The following is a 15,841-nucleotide window of genomic DNA, read 5'->3' as shown; positions in this document are numbered from 1 at the left end:
ACACACACACACACACACACACACACACGCTGAAATCTGAGCAGGTCAAGGTGTGGTTGCAGGGTAAAGGTCAGGCACATTCTTCTGAGAGGAAAAACAACTTGGTGCTGAGAAAGTCTATGAATTTTGTAGAATTTAGCTCCATATAAATTAAACTGAAAAATAAAGACAACAATCAAACCTGAAAACTGACCCTGAGGGCGTCAGTGATTCTGAATCTGAGGAAAACCAGGTGTTCAGTCTCCTGAAGACTTCCTGCAGGTATGGTTTATGAAGCTCTGCCTACCATTAGGAGGGCGTAGTATAGAAATCGTAAAGAGTAGGCCCCTGATTGGCTGCTTGGGTGGCCATCTTGGAGCGGTCGTCCCTCCTACTTAACTAAACCAAAAAGGCAGCAGAAGCCTCAGGACTGCAAGATATTTTGTTCAAATCGATGGACTATTGACGTGAGGGCCAAAAGATAATTTTTCACAAGTAAGACGGACATACTACTGTTTCCATTTTGTGAGTAGAATATTACTATACAGTATGTGGGTCCACCGGCGAAATGACAGCTAATATTAGTTAGAACCTCCTTACAATTTGCTTCCACGATCAAAAGCCATTTTCTCCCCTTTGTTTAACAAAAGGAGAGCAGAGCTTCTCCTGAACTCCTGCGGTTTTAAGGCCATCTGGGCAAAGAGAAACAGAGAAATATATTTCACAGATCGCTGTGAAATCTGGAATCTCTCCTGCTTTTCTCCCCACTCAGATTCCTCAGGAACAAACTTAAATTCTGTAATTAGTTCCAGCAAAGGTCATCTCCACAAACCTAACTTTGTTCTTCTGCATTCAGCACCTCAAAAGATTGAGTCCTGGCGTAAACCAGAAGTAATACATAAAATCAACAGGACAGAACAGAACGGGGTAAAATTCCTTTTTCTAACCTATAAAACATAATATTCAATCCTGAGTATAAAAATTAACACAATCATTTTCCAAAACCCTTTCACCATAAACCTGAGCAATTTTCTAAAACTAAACCCAACCCTAACCCTTTTCACTCACAAACATTTCCATTTGATTCCAATATTGTAGCAAATAATACAATTTCAAAATACATTCATCAATGACCAAATTAGTAATTCTATAACTACGATTAAACTATTTTCAGTCAGAGCATGCTATTAATAACTAAGAAAAATGTCTTACAAATTAAATGCTAGTTGTTTTAAACATTCTATGTTTTATTCAGTTTTACACCGTCCCAGATGTTAGTTTTGGAGACTTTTGATCTTCCGTGAACCGAGCAAACTTCTCTCCTGCTCATCCAAGTGATGCTGCCTTCCTGCAGATGCTAATTTTATGGCCTCCTGTCCTCTGATAACAGCAGGAGCTCAGTGGGAGTTCCCTTTTGATCTCTATTTTCCTTCCCATAAGTTGAATATTTACCAAGCAATAGTTTTAGTTTTAAGTCATTACACAAACCTGTTCTAAATTAAGAAATTTGTTCAAAAAAAGATTAAACTATATTAAACACAAAAAATAATATTTTTTCTCAACCCTTTCTTTTGCCAGGCTCGTTTTAATGCTTGGTCTTTCACCTTAGATATGGCGAATTTAACGGGGGCTTCAGGTGGAGCTCTGGGTCCCAGAGAGCGGTGAGCTCTTCCAATGCCCAGGTCAAATGATGTGAGGAGGTCCAGTTTGTCTCGGAGTAGATTCTCTATGAAGATTAGCCATACCTTCTTCGTTCGTTTCTTCTTCTCTTAACATCGACTGTCCATACAGCAGAGTGCTCCTTGATTTGGACTTGGGCATTCTGAGTCACTATTAAGTGTATTTTATATCCCGCATTTGGATAAAAAACTTTGATTTTTAAGATATGTCGGGGCAGAGGTCGCGCTAGTGTAGCGTAGTTGAATCTGCATTGTGTCTTGTGGAAATAACAGTCAGACAACAGCTGAGCTGAAGGCACTTTTAATGCTCCTCCATTCAAATAGCAGAAAATAGTAAAAACAGGCTTTTTCTCATCACCCTGCTCCACAGCGCCTGTTAGCACATGGATGTAGCATTTTCATTAGCAATGTTTCATGTAGCATAAGAGCAGCTAAATATCTGCCAAAACAGTTCTAGCACTGTTCAACAAAGTTCAAGTGCTCCAAAGCACATTAGTTTACAAGAACAGTAATTAATCTAGCACTTATTATACTTAAAATACACTTATTAAACACAGAAAACAAAACTTCATACCTTCACAGATTAGAACTTGTCAAATGACGGACGGGCTTTAAATTTTCTGGTCGTTTAAAAAAAAATAACCGGTCAAATACGGAAAATATTCGGTTAATGCGACCTCTGTGTCGGGGAACCACTTGGTTAAGCTGGCGCCATCTTGCTCGCTCACCTGGAAGTCTCTAATTTACATTTTTTTAATACTTACTTAAGTCTCAGTTAGTCTTCATGGGGCTGAACCCTGTAATTACACCAAGCACTATAGCTTTTAAGAAGGTCCAGGACAGCTTCCAGTTGGTCAAGCAGAGGTACGCCTTATTTGAATATATTAAACAGGAAAAACACGCCTTTACTATAAAAGTTTGTACACAGGAGTAACAAATCAGATTGCTGCCTGATTTTGCTTTTTTGCATCAGCACTCTCCAAAGACGTGTCTTTTTCTATCCTCTTTGTCTCAGATAAATGAATGTATGTCTCTGTTGTTCTGCAGTTTCTGTTGTAATTTTATGCGTTGTCTTTTATTGGATTAAACTCTGTAATTCTGTGACATCTGCACTCATTGTTGTTTTTGTGTGGCTACACGCGGCCTGCCGGGAGAACCTGGGATCGAAGAAGATCGAGCCAAAGAGTTTCTTTATGAAGAAATATTATAACTTAAAATCTTCTTCAACAAAAGGCTTTCATGCTGACAGGGAAAAGAGTAATATTGGATCATGGTTATGCCCCACATGTGTTAAGTTGGCAATGCAAATACCTTGAAGTGAAGCAGATCCTTATTTTTTATCTGTCTGTAACAGGTGGAACCACCAGGGGTCGCTTCCTCCACATCTTGAGCTCCCATAAAAAGGAAGCTGGCAGACTGGTGGCCAATTGTCAATTTCCTCTGTGTTCGACCAGGTGTGTTGGCCCAGGCGTTCCAGTTTGTGATGAGGTTTGTGTGTTTGTTGTTTTGTGGTAAGGACAAAATTCTTTGAATTTGATTATATTAAGTCAGTGTTGACCTGGTGTTTTTATATAGGGCCACACTTCATTTTTGATGATCTGACGGTAGCATCACCTGGGCATGTGGTTGGTCGACACTGCAAGTAGGCTTTGTACATTTTTAACTGGTTGAATTGTATGTTTTTATTGCAAAGATTTAATAAGCGTTTGTTTGTTGTTGTTTTTGCAGTTGTCGCTGTACCCTGCTGTTCTTTTATAGTTTGATTTTCTTTTTTCCTTGTTTTTCATTTATTTTGTTTATCGATTGTTTTTGCAAATACACACCCTCTTATTTTGTAATAATAAATATTGTTCCTTTTATACTGGCTGTTTTATTGCACTTCAGCTATAAGTGGCCGTAACATTTCAATTTTATTTGGGGTCAGGGACCACACCTGGAGGGGAAAAGGAAAATGAAAAAACAAAAAAGGAAGAAACACCTCCTAGGAAATGGAGCACTATAACCAAGTAACGCCACCGGAGGGCTGTTGGCAACCACAGATTTGCACGGTTTTCCCTCAAAATTGCTCACAAACTATAACACCATTAAAGTCGTTAATAAGACCAAAAGAAAAGGAAGCTTTTAAATGGACGTGTGTTAGCTTGATTTACAAAGCTTGACAGTATATCAAGTTTTGATTAAGTTGTTCTTTGAGTAGCTTAGGGATGTCACTTATTTTACTTGTTCTGAATATGCAGTGATATACAACCCATGGCTTCATTGTCACCACTAGGAATCACAGCCTAATATAAAAGGAGTTCTTAACCCAATAAAAAGGGCAAAATATTAGGAAAAAAGAAAAAGCAGAGGTAGTTGCTGGGATCTTCTGTCACAGTACTGCTGCCAGTCTTCCACCAGAGGGCGCACGCAGCTCACCCCGCGTGTTCACACACCTGCGGGTCATCAGCCTGATCCTAGGAGCATAAGAGGAGCGGCAGTCTGCACTTCAGCGCCAGAGTGTTGACCCTCGTGGTAACTCAAAGCCCTTAGAAATCCTTTGTATCTGTTTTCATGTATATTATCTGATTTACGTTCTTTCGCCCAAGGTTACCAAGATCACTGTTTTGACCCAGTCTTGGATTGTACGACCCAGCAGCCGGAAGTCTGCATACCTACAGGAGTTATTATGGAGTATTTAAGCCACTTTCACCCTACATAGCTGGACCCGGTACCGCCCGGTTCCCTGGAACCCAGAGAGCTGCGGTTCCAATCGGGCCGGCCAGACCGGGCCGGTTTGGAGTTAGCTGTTGATTGGTTGATTGGATGTGGGGGCGGGACAAAGACCAGATCTCTGGATCAGAGGAGCGCTAGACTTTCTCGATGGCTAACATTTCAATATGCTGCATCAATAAATTTCCGTCATATTCTGTTCTTGCCCTACACTGGGATTACATTCGCCTCTCCAGCCAAAGATTTTAACGTTAAATGTAAATAGCATTTCTCCAATGAACCGATCAGAAGTCGACCAGGCTGTGAACGAGGGGATTTCCGCATCTGGCGTCGCTCCAGCCGGGAAATCCCGCCTGGCCGCGAGTCCAGCTCAGAGACAACATTCAGATGAGATTTTTTTTTTTCTTTTTTCTTAAATGTAAAGCTGAGGTAAACGTTTCCCTCAGCTTCCTCGCTCATGAGCGCACAAAGAAAAAAAAAACACAGGAAAGAGACCAAAGAAGGAAACTGTTCTGTGGTCGCTGGGGAGATCGCCTCGGTAGCTTTAGCAACGGGTCGATTTACATGACATATCCTGCTGAATGCAAAATGACCAGGCCATAGCACCAATGGGACCGGGTCGAACCGAGCCGGTCCCTGCAATGTGAAAAGGGCTTTAGACTCGGCTGGCTAAAGATGGTTCTCCTCTCCTCCTCGGGGTTCGGGCCTGCCCCGCCCTCATCTGCGCCCCTCATCAGAACTAAGGGACGACCTGTCAAGTTGTGAGTAGTGCCTGTCGTGTCAGATCACTTCCAGGACTCTTCGATCCCCATCACCTCTCACTCGCGGAAATTCCCCAGCATTAGTAAATTCAATTCACAAGTCCCAGTCCAAGTTTGCTCTTTATATTGACATCCCTGATCTGTCTCTCAAGAGCGCAGACCGTGTCGGTCCTGACCAGCTTGGCCATCAGCGGACCCTTCATCATACATTTAACATATTTTCCTGTAAATTAATCCTTTGAACTATTTAGTTTCCTGAGTGCATCCCTGCATGTGGGTCTGGAAAACTGCTAAAACTGTGACAGTAATATTCCTCCAATCTCCACCTCTGAGATTGAGCCTAGTAACTTCACCCTTGTGTGGAACGGTGGGGGTATATCAGACCCCGCTTGGCATAATGGCTATGCATTATGATGGTGGTGTTAGTTCATAACGACAAGGATCAAGTTGGCTTCCTCTGTTACAGCCAGGAACACAGAGGAGCTACCTAACTGTGTTCACTTGACTGCATGCCAGCATATCTAGCTTGAACTCTGGTGTTTGTCTATTGTAAGGTGTAGGGCCAGACTTAGGAGGATGTAGGCCCCTGGGCTTGAGCCAAGATTGGGGGCCATACTTAATCATGGTTATACAGTTGCATATTAAACACGTGTTTAATATATATATATATATATACTCCCTGATTTCCTTCCCTTTGGGTGGTCAGCGTTGGTCGTGACTTGTGGAACCGATTCTATCCACCAACCTTATCTACCTACAAGAAAAAAAAATTAGCCACTGTCCACCATGAGAGGCTGATGGACGGCCCCGCCCACCAGGTCATCTCTCTATGCAAGGTTTACTTCAGTCAACCGATGGTTGCCAACTTAGTGACTTTTTTTGCTATATTTTGCACACATAGACACACACACAAAACATCAGCAAGTCAGGTTTTTTTAAAGATCAACAATCAGTCAGAAAATTGCAATCGGTGCAACCGCTGCTTTCTTTTTAAACTTTCAAAATGTCTGCAGAACAATTGATTACTGTAATCATTGTAAAGACCATTATTACAAACTACATATATTTAGTAGTTAAAGAAGTACTTGAACATCTTGAATATTCAACAGAACTTCCCTAAGGAAGAAAAACTTGACAATGTTCTCTATCCATCCTCTATGTTCTGTAATTATTTATTATTAATTTCTATCTTTATGTCTCCCTCCCTCTTTCAATTTTTATCAATTATCTTTCTAATTATCAGGTTTATTTCCTTACCAAGCTCAGATAGTCAGGGTGAGTATTCCCACTCTAAGAGCCAAATCTGTCAAAACTTTTTATTCAGTGATGACTGGATTTTTGACTGGAAACACATTAGCTAATTTGTACAGTCAGCCCTTCGCCATATGAATAAGACAGTTCCTCCTGCCGCTGCTAGCTGGAGGCTAAATCTAGTTCCACTGTTTTTAACTTTGCATTGAGCAAGCAGAGCAGTCGCATTATTTTTCTGTGACTTTCACTGTTTTCTTGCTCTTTAATCATTCTGCTCTGTTTTTCCAGTCAGGAAACCCATTTGGATGGAGGATAACTCGGCCTGTGTGGATGTACTCACCACCTGACTTTCAAAGCCTGATCTGGAGAAGAATCATTTCTGATTTTCTGTAAATCTGTTCTGATGCTTTAAAATTAACATCCATATTTTGACAGCTTCCTGCTTCTAAGCTCACATGAATTCATCAGTTTTTATCCAAAGCGCAGGATCAGTACTGTCTGGTTATCCAGTCATCATTGTGACTAGTGAAGAAGTTTGCCCTTCCTGTTACACCTCAGGTACCAGATCAGATCCAGGTTCTGGTGGACCGCAGAGCTGTAGAGCTGATAGGAAGGCTAACGGTTAAGAAGGAGAGAGATGATTGTTCTGTTCCATGTCCAATATGAGGTTTAAAAAATCCTGTTGGCTCGGATATTTTCTTCATCACCTCTCTGTTCTTCTTTTTTTTGTTGTTCCCGCGCTCTGCTGTCATACTTTATGTTGTCCGCCATCGTGAGAAATCCCTCCTTGATGCTCCGCCCCAAAGTGTAAGACGTGTCAAACTTGGACCAATAATAATCAAGCATTCAAGATGGACGTTTGCCAGAACAAATCAGAGTTTTTCAACAGCACCTCTAAAATCCTCTTAACAAGTGATAAAATTAAGGCTTTCTGACCTTTTTCATTCACAAAAATACAAAGCATCTTTCGGGGCCCCCAAAGTGCTGTTCCCTGGGCTGCTGCCCCGGTAAGCCCATGCTAAAATCCACAATGACCATAAATGGTCATTGTGCTGTTTGGTGACATGGTGTGTATCGCATCATATTTTTGACATGATGATAACTGAACCACAAAACAGCGGCGGCAGGTTGGCATCCTCTGTGTCAGCAGCTCACTACTCGTATTCAAAAATTGATTACTTTTTCATGTATAACAAGGATCTAGGTTGAGTAGAAAAATGTCATATTAGGCTGATGGATCTTTCAGATCATTAACATCTACTTGATATAAAAGTAGATGTTACAAAACAAAAACCCTGTTTCTATGAAGACTTAACTCTAGCATATTCAAGGGTAAAATTAAAGAAGGGTTAGGACAAGAAATTCAGACAATGACAATGGAGAAGTCTCCCTTGTAATATTATAGGACGCCTGTAAAGTTGTCTTGAGACATCAAAAAGTTAGAAATGTTACCTTTACTACTTTCGTTAATTCTCAAATATATTAGAGTGTGAGGCAGAATATGCCAATGAGAGAAACTAACTTAATTGTACAATGACGCCTTATAAAGTTTGGTCCATTTACTTGTATTGTTTTACTGGCAGATGAGCCACATTCAATATGGCGGACGCTGTGACGTATTGGGCCGACCCGCTCCATGAGGCGTCTGCATATTCATGTCTGCACACTCGACTAAGTTATAATACTTTTTTAGGTACGACTTATTTTTCTCCGTCCCCACGTGCAAATGTTAATACAAATACCCGGAAAGCTCCAACCACGTGACTGAATTACCATGGCAACGGGCTCTGGTCGAGTCTGTTTCCAACATCTAATAATAACAATAGATTGTAGTCAAAAGCAAATTGAACTCTGAGCTTTTACCTGCATGTTTGCCAGCCTGGTTCGAGAAGGTTCGGTAGGGTTTAGTTCATGTGGGTTTTACTGAACCAAAAAGAAACTAACTGCTTCCTGTTGATCTGGAAACTACTTCTCTGCCTCATGAGGATAGGAATTGGAGGTGAATTTCGTTTTGGTCTAAATCTCCCAGCCGAACCATTAACCAAGTTAAGCCCGGTTCAAACATTTTATCGTTTTATCGTGGCTTTTATTTTGAAAGTCTGCCCCTTATGTTCGCTCTAGAGTTTTTGAATGATATTATTTTGAAATCCCCGACGGAAATATGTTAGAAATACTTCCGCTAGCCTTCCGCCGGTCCCAAAAACTGAAGCCTCGATCGGTGCGGATAATCCGGCTCCAGTGGGCCGGGAAGCCGCCGAAATGAGCCCGAGGAGCAGCTAGCGGACCCCGGGAGACCCGCGGACCCCGGGAAGGTAACCTGCCGCTAAATGTCCCGGTCCGTCCCGTTTTCAGAGCTCCACACGCCGCTCAGTATGCTAACTGGAGCTAGGATCTGCTACCTGCATGAGCGCCTACAGTCCCGACCAGATCCAGAACCTGTTGGATCTGCTGGGAAATATGTGGGTCAGGCTGGTTCTGACTACAGCCGAGGAGATGACCCAGATGGACCCTCCTCCCCTTAAATCAAACCCGGCGGCGGGTCACGTTGCTGTCCATCTTAAATCTGATCACATGACCAGAACCCACCCTTCAGGTTCTATGACCTTCCTAATGACCCCCCCTCCCCCCCTCAGGGCCTGCAGGTCAACCAGCCTGGTTTCCATGGAGACAGCTCCATCATGCTCCTGGATGGGTCCAGGTGTCCCAACCTGCTGGACACCTGGACACAGAATCAGTCCAGACTCACAAGAACAGGCGGAGGAGGTTCTGGTCCAGAAGGGTTCTGGTTCTGGACCGTTCTGCTGTTTTTTCTGTCTTTAGACCAACCAGACTGCAATGTTTCTCCTGGCCTCTGATTGGCTGAGGCTGATAACTGGTCATGTTTTATTGTTTCTTTCCTCCCTCGTCTAGAACCGGTCCAGAGCGTCAGGCTTTGAACCAGTTTCCTCTGATTGGAAACCGATCAATAATCAAAGATACAGGTTTTCTCTCAGTTCACCTCTGTCTTTCTCTCTCCAGGCTTTGAGATGCTCTCTCGCCCCCTGACAGAGACCCTTGGCAGGGGGAGTGACCCGACAGCAGAAACCCTGCCCAATGATCTCCCATTGGCCAATGCAGATGAGGCTCTTGCAGGTGGTTTTGTCTCTTCTTTGTTGATTTGTGCGTCCACAGGTAAAGGTGTTAACTCCAGCTATTCACCTGCAGGAGGCTCCGCCCCCCCGGCCCCGCCCTGCTGCTCCTGCGCCTCCCTCTTGCCCCGCCTCCTGGCAGCTCACCGCATGGAGGTGCGGCGCCTCCTGCGAGGAGCTTTGTCATCGCTCGGCCGCCGTCTGGACTCTCTGGAGAGGAAGAGGAGGAAGAGGAGGAAGGAGGGAGGAAGAGGAGGTTGGTCCATTTTCTGCGACTGAAGCGGTTGATGGGGTGCTGGCAGTTGGGGTTTATTGTTTATGTGACAAAAGGTCTTCTACCGTTACGACAAATGCAGATTAATTATGTTTAAACTCTAAAACTGTCTCTGTTGTTGGATTATTAACCCTTATAGGTGCATTGATAAATTTTAAAATGATTTAATGCAGTTATTGAGAGCATTTTACTGATGAATTTTGCATATGTTCCTTTAACTTTAAGTGCATTTGACCCCTTGCTGGTACAGCTGCAGCAGGCCTGGAGCACAACTCACCTGGTGGTCCATCGGGGTTTTCTATTAAAAGATGTTAAGTTGACAGGAAATGTAAAATATTACTGAGTAATTATGTTACTGGAAAACATTGCAGACAACACTTAAAGAAACTACTATAGAATCTTAAAAGCAACTAATCAAAAACATACAATTAAAATAAATATAAATGATCTGCATCTGTGTTAAATCCAAGTTGTCATGAGTTAGTGGATCTAAAAACACCATGTGATGCTGATCACATTTGTAGCCGGCCCAAGGCATAAATAAACTAAGAGAACATCAATGCTGCTAAATTTGACTTAATGGTTTCAGCATAGATAAATTAAAAGATTTTAAATTGTTTAACATTTACATTTAAGATTTTAAGAAGCTGGCAAGTTTACTTTGTAAAAGTTCAGAGAACAATCTTCATAATTAGGTTGTTTTGTTACCACATAAACAATTTGGTGTTCTCAGTTTAATCTTAGAGTTTTAGATGCTCATAAATACATCTTAGTAAAGTACAATTATAATTGACTGCTCAGCCAATTAAACTAGGCCCCCTCTCCCAGGTTTCACTAAATCTATGTTGAAATGCTGTTAGTGGTGCTGATGGGGCCCTTAAATCAAAATCTGTTCAAGGCCTCATTCAACATTGGACCGGCCCTGCATGATGAGCTAAATCCGCTGCACTGCGCATCTGCTGGATGTAGACGGACAAACGGGAGATTTAATTTATGTGGCTTTAGTAGCTCTTCCACTTTGTGTCTGTTGAGTTTTTAATTAGCGCCACAGAAACTCTCGGTTGCCCGAGCTTTATGGGACGAGTTGTTCTGATCTCTGCGCGGCTGCACAGCAACTGAACCTGATTTTAAGTAGACAAAGCATTTAATATGCATTGTGTTGCTGCAAAGCATAACAAACCAGCGTGCTGCGCTAGTCACGAGGCGAGCACAAAAGCTCCTCAACAGAGTGAACCACAACGCACCAGCTAACCGGGAACTTTATCAGAGCAGAAACACACTCAGCATGTTGAGACGTAAATGCACACGGCGCATGAAATGCTTTGTTTGCACCTCGAAAGGGTCACCTGTGAATGTTGAGCTGCACTAGCAGAGCAAATGAGGTGGATTTAAGCTCGACTCCTACCTTGATCAATTCTACAAGGAAACATGGATCCTCACAGGGGGTTGATATAAATGAGCCTCTATGAGCGATCAGCCAAGAGGGGAACTTCAGAGATCAAGGCACAACAGCGCGCGAAGCAGCCAACGCTCAGAGGCGCCGGCAGTCTGATTGGTGGAGCATCAACTATAAAAACTATAAACCCATCTTTCTTTCATGAATAACTGCCCTGCCAGTGAAATGCTCACCGCAGAAGAAACGCTTTGCAGTCCGACTTATTAAAAACCACACACACAACGGTCAGCCTGGCACGGGAGCGTGTAAAGCCTGGCGGTCCGCCAGGCCTGTAATAAACTGGGGGAAACACTGCTGAGGAGGAGGAGGAGCCTACTGCCAGGTGTCCAGAGGCTCCTCCCCCTTTATCATCTGCCTTAGTCACCTAACCTCATCTGCTTTCTTCCTCACCAGGTCCTCCTAGTATCACCTGCAGCTCCTCTTCCTCATCTGCATTGTCGCCTCACGTCATCACTTCCTCTTCATGGTCACCCTCCACTTCATCAGACCTGATGAAGTGGAGCAATCCTTCCTGCAGCTTCAGCCAATCAGAGCAGAGTAGGAGGGACAGTGAAGGAGAGGAGGTGAGGAGGAGGAGGAAGAGGAGGAGAAGCCATGAAGGCTTTCTTCCTCCAGGGAATGAAGAGGAGGAGGAGGAAGAGGAGAGGTTTGTGGGTCAGATGGCGGTCTCTGTCAGAGGAAGAGGAGGACCTGAGGAAGAAGAGGCAGAGCATCTCGTCCTCCATGACTTCAACCAGAGGAAACGCAGACGAAGGGTTGACCAGTCAGAGCAGGGCTTCAGCGAGCTGGTGAGGAAGAACGGCTACAGGTGAGTCCGGGTCTCTAAAGGTGGGCGGAGCTCCCAGGTGATGCGGTTCTGACCTGCTCTGCTTCTTTCCTAGCTCCCAGCATGCACTGCTTCCTGTGCAGGCAGCTGTCATTGGCCAGACCTGCGGCCAATCACAAGGCCTCGCTGTGTTACCGGGACAGTGGACGTTCTCTGACATCATCACGCACCTGTCCTCCAACCGGACCCACCTACAGCCATGGCTCCAGAACCCCGCCCCCGTGTTACACCTGTCTGCCGTTGCCATGGAGACGGTGTTAGACTGGGTGAAGGGCGGAGCCTGTTGGAATCCTCTGCGTCCTCTGAGGGACTGGACGGCACCGCCCAGTTTGGACAGCGACCACAGGTAGTGGGCGGGGCCGTCGGGATGGGGGAGGGGTTGGTGGGATTTGAACCCGGGACTCCCTAGCTGCAAGGCAGCAGCCGCCGCTCTGTGAAAGCTTTAACGTGATTGCTCAGGCCTGAACGGCAGCAGTTCCACATCACCCCTGTAGGGGTCACTATAGCTGCCAGCAGAAGGTCGGTCTGGCTATGGAGCTGCGCTGTTTGGTTAATCCGGACGTTGCCGTTGGAAATGGCGTACTCCGGGTTTTCCTGTATGGTTTGCGTCCAGAGTCTGTTACCATGGTGATGGTCTCGTTGGTTCCTCCCGTTTCTCCTGATTTATTACCAATCAGCTGATTAATAAGTTACATCATTAATCTATTTATTTACTAACTAACTTCTGTTTCACCCTCAGCTACATAAGAAGACTGATGACCAGGTAACAGATTACCTGAAAACACACAGTGTGTGTGTGTGTGTGTGTGTGTGTGTGTGTGTGTGTGTGTGTGTGTGTGTGTCTGGTGTGTGCGTGAGCACTAACAGGTGAACCTATCTCTGTTTCAGCTCTACAGGTTCTCCCCAGGGTCATCACAAGCTGCGGTCCAATCACAGTACCTGGAGCCTGTGGTTGCCAAGGCGACGAGCCTTGCCACTGAATTTATGTTCAGCCAATGGGCTGTCTGCTGCCCTCCCTGCTGACCAATCAGCAGCGCTCTCAGAGTTTCACAGCACAAATGTGAAGGTGATGATGATGGTGATGATGATGGTGATGATGGTGATGATCGTAATGATGATGATGATGATGATGATGGTGGTTCTTGTGACCCAGCTCAGTAAACGAGTGTCGCAGATCAGAATACGCCGTGCGTCGCCGCGGGAGACGCCTCTCACACCAATGGGACTGCCCAAAGCGAAACGGTAAGAAAACAGTAAATGTTTCTCCAGCTTTCAGCAGGAAATTAGTCGGATGGGTCTTGGGAATCCCGTAGAAACCTCATAAATATTCAGTTTAATATATGATAAAGTCACCTAGTTGTGTTTGGCCATTCTGCTGCCTGGAAAGCGGTGCTGTTTCTGATGTTGGTGGGGAAACGTTTCCCGTTTACACTGCGTCGCCAAGACACTTCCCGTCAGCTGTAGTTGTCCTGCCAGGCCACTAGGTGTTGCTAGTATTTTAACAGTAACCCGTCTGCTACATTTTCTTTCCCAGCTGTCCGCAACTGTTTCTGTTGTTATCCGGCTGTTGAAGCGCAGAATAAGCTGTTGGTTCTGTGGTTGTGCGCTCTCAGTCCTTGGCTCCTCTGCCGGGGCGTCACAGGACGGTTCCAATCTGAAACCTGGTTTCAAAGCGTGCCGAAAGGTGAAAGGTCACTTCTTAATGAGCGGCTGGACTGCAGCAACAGGTTATGGTTGAGCTGAAGAGCGGCGCTGTGTAAACGGGTACTAGAGGAGAACGGTCATCATGAAGATCTCTATAACTTTTGCACATCAGTCCGGTTTGGACCTCCACATCCCGTCTGACCATCAGAACCAACATTCAAGGAAGCTGGACTTCACCCGACCCAGTAATAATTTCAGACCCATGTTACAGTTTTTCCCAATTAAAATTAAATTCCAGTTTAATTTTGAGGATTTCTCCAAATTTTCCTCCAGAGTGATGTTGGTTCTGACCCAGTTGAATCCTCAGAACCTTCTGGATTTAACCAGCGTCTCCATCCACTTTGTCTCCCACAACTATAGAACTTCCTGGTTTCTGTCCAATTAAAGCAGAGAAACACTGCCAATAGATCTGGTTGTGGAAGGTTCTGGTGGACCTGTCAGAACTCGATCTCAGGGCGGTTCTGGTTAATGATGATGATTCTTCCTGTGTTCCTCAGTTTGAAGAAGAAGGAGTTCAGCCTGGAGGAGATCTACACCAACAAAAACTATGAGGCCCCGCCCAACATCAGGTAGGTACCGGTACCAGACCTCAGAGATCCGACAGGATCTGTTCTGGTGTTGATGTTTCCTGTAGTCAGTGCTGAAAATCAGGGCAGTCAGTCGTTAGATCCTGATTGGCTAATGACTGTTGCTAACATCATTTAGGGCTACAACCCATAGGAAGTGGCGCAAAAAGTGGGTATGCAGCGCATAGGGGCGCTGCACCAGAGGGGGCGTCAAAACCCCGTCTGGAGGGGCGGCGCCCCGATGATGCCTTCACTTCACAGCGCCTTTACTCTCCTTCACCTCGTGCACATGTAAATGTAAATGTAGCGAGTTTTACCTTTCACGTGTCTTTGTCTGGAGGGGGTAGAACGACCGTATGTTTTCTACGCTCCTTAAACCCTTATGTACCTTCCTTTTGGGGGGGAGTTTATGTTTTCGCATCCACCTGAATAATATGTAGTTGCGCCCCTGCCCATAGGTGGTGGCGTGCCTTCAACTCAGCTTCTCAGAATGCTTTGTGTGTTTCCTGCAGGAGCCTGGAAACCATATTTGAGGAGCCTCGGGAGAAGGATGGAGCGCTGCTCCTGATTGGCCAGCAGAAGCGTCGCCGGCTCCTCCTCTTCCCTGACTTCACTCAGCCCAGGAAGAGGAAGAAGCCCCAAGGTCCGCCATGAACCCAACACCTCTAGTTCTTCATCAGCATCAGCCGCTGATCTGCTTCCTGTTTCCTCCAGGGGTGGGTCTTCCTGTTTCCTTGGTGCCCAGAAAACGAGGAGCAGTGCGGCGACACGTCCACGGCGGGGGGCTGGATGACAGCAGCGACCTTGACGTGATGCTGGTGGAGCGCCTGAGTGAGCTCGATGACTTCCTGACTCAGCAGGGCCTGGACGTGTGACATCATTTCCTGACAGCTGAATAAATGGAAACAACAATGGTGACAGTGTGAAGGGGTGAATGGAGACATGTCTGCAGAGGCTGAGTCTTGGATCAGGCTCCGCCCCCTCCAGGAGGCTCCGCCCCCTACAGATACACCTGTGGACAAAAACCTCATTCAGCTGCCAGTCTTTGCAGTACTCTGTAGTACTCTGTGGTACCCAGTAGTACTCTGTGGTACCCTGTAGTACTCTGTGGTACCCTGTAGTACTCTGTGGTACCCGGTAGTACTCTGTGGTACTCTGTGGTACCCGGTAGTACTCTGTGGTACTCTGTAGTACTCTGTGGTACCCGGTAGTACTCTGTGGTACCCTGTAGTACTCTGTGGTACCCGGTAGTACTCTGTGGTACCCTGTAGTACTCTGTGGTACCCGGTAGTACTCTGTAGTACTCTGTGGTACCCGGTAGTACTCTGTAGTACTCTGTGGTACTCTGTGGTACCCTGTAGTACTCTGTGGTACTCCGGAGTGTTGTGAACTGTGATGTTTATTTCTGATGAAAACTGTATTTTTGGACAAATAAAGTCATTTCCTCTCTGAAACATTTTCTGGCTGTCCAATCGTCCAATCGTCTGCCAGCAGCTCAGGCTGTGATT

At 45.2% G+C, this 15,841-nt stretch overlaps 1 protein-coding gene across 4 annotated transcripts in view; it reads left to right on the top strand.

Annotated features, from left to right (window-relative positions):
* Window positions 1-15,783, top strand: part of wu:fi75a02 (uncharacterized) — a 24,769-nt gene extending 8,986 nt beyond the window's left edge. The window contains exons 1-12 of one of the 4 annotated variants that reach the window (XM_016665845.1): window positions 8,206-8,378; window positions 8,501-8,691; window positions 9,398-9,511; window positions 9,584-9,763; window positions 11,631-12,045; window positions 12,119-12,409; window positions 12,803-12,826; window positions 12,952-13,129; window positions 13,217-13,305; window positions 14,265-14,336; window positions 14,846-14,976; window positions 15,048-15,783. In XM_016665845.1, coding sequence (XP_016521331.1) covers window positions 9,406-9,511; window positions 9,584-9,763; window positions 11,631-12,045; window positions 12,119-12,409; window positions 12,803-12,826; window positions 12,952-13,129; window positions 13,217-13,305; window positions 14,265-14,336; window positions 14,846-14,976; window positions 15,048-15,208 — 1,647 coding nt within the window. In that variant the 5' untranslated portion in view covers window positions 8,206-8,378; window positions 8,501-8,691; window positions 9,398-9,405 and the 3' untranslated portion in view covers window positions 15,209-15,783. Of the gene's footprint in view, window positions 1-8,205; window positions 8,379-8,405; window positions 8,692-9,395; window positions 9,512-9,583; window positions 9,764-11,630; window positions 12,046-12,118; window positions 12,410-12,802; window positions 12,827-12,951; window positions 13,130-13,216; window positions 13,306-14,264; window positions 14,337-14,845; window positions 14,977-15,047 lie in introns of those variants that run through there. The other 3 variants (XM_007541724.2, XM_016665846.1, XM_016665844.1) reach the window with 3 other exon arrangements.
* Window positions 15,784-15,841: the final 58 nt, after the last annotated feature.

This window comes from Poecilia formosa, unplaced genomic scaffold, assembly GCF_000485575.1.
Source record: "Poecilia formosa unplaced genomic scaffold, Poecilia_formosa-5.1.2 Scaffold626, whole genome shotgun sequence".
NCBI classification, from domain to species: domain Eukaryota; kingdom Metazoa; phylum Chordata; class Actinopteri; order Cyprinodontiformes; family Poeciliidae; genus Poecilia; species Poecilia formosa.
The sequence above is the reverse complement of the archived record's forward strand: the minus strand, read 5'-3'. Positions and strand labels throughout refer to the sequence as shown.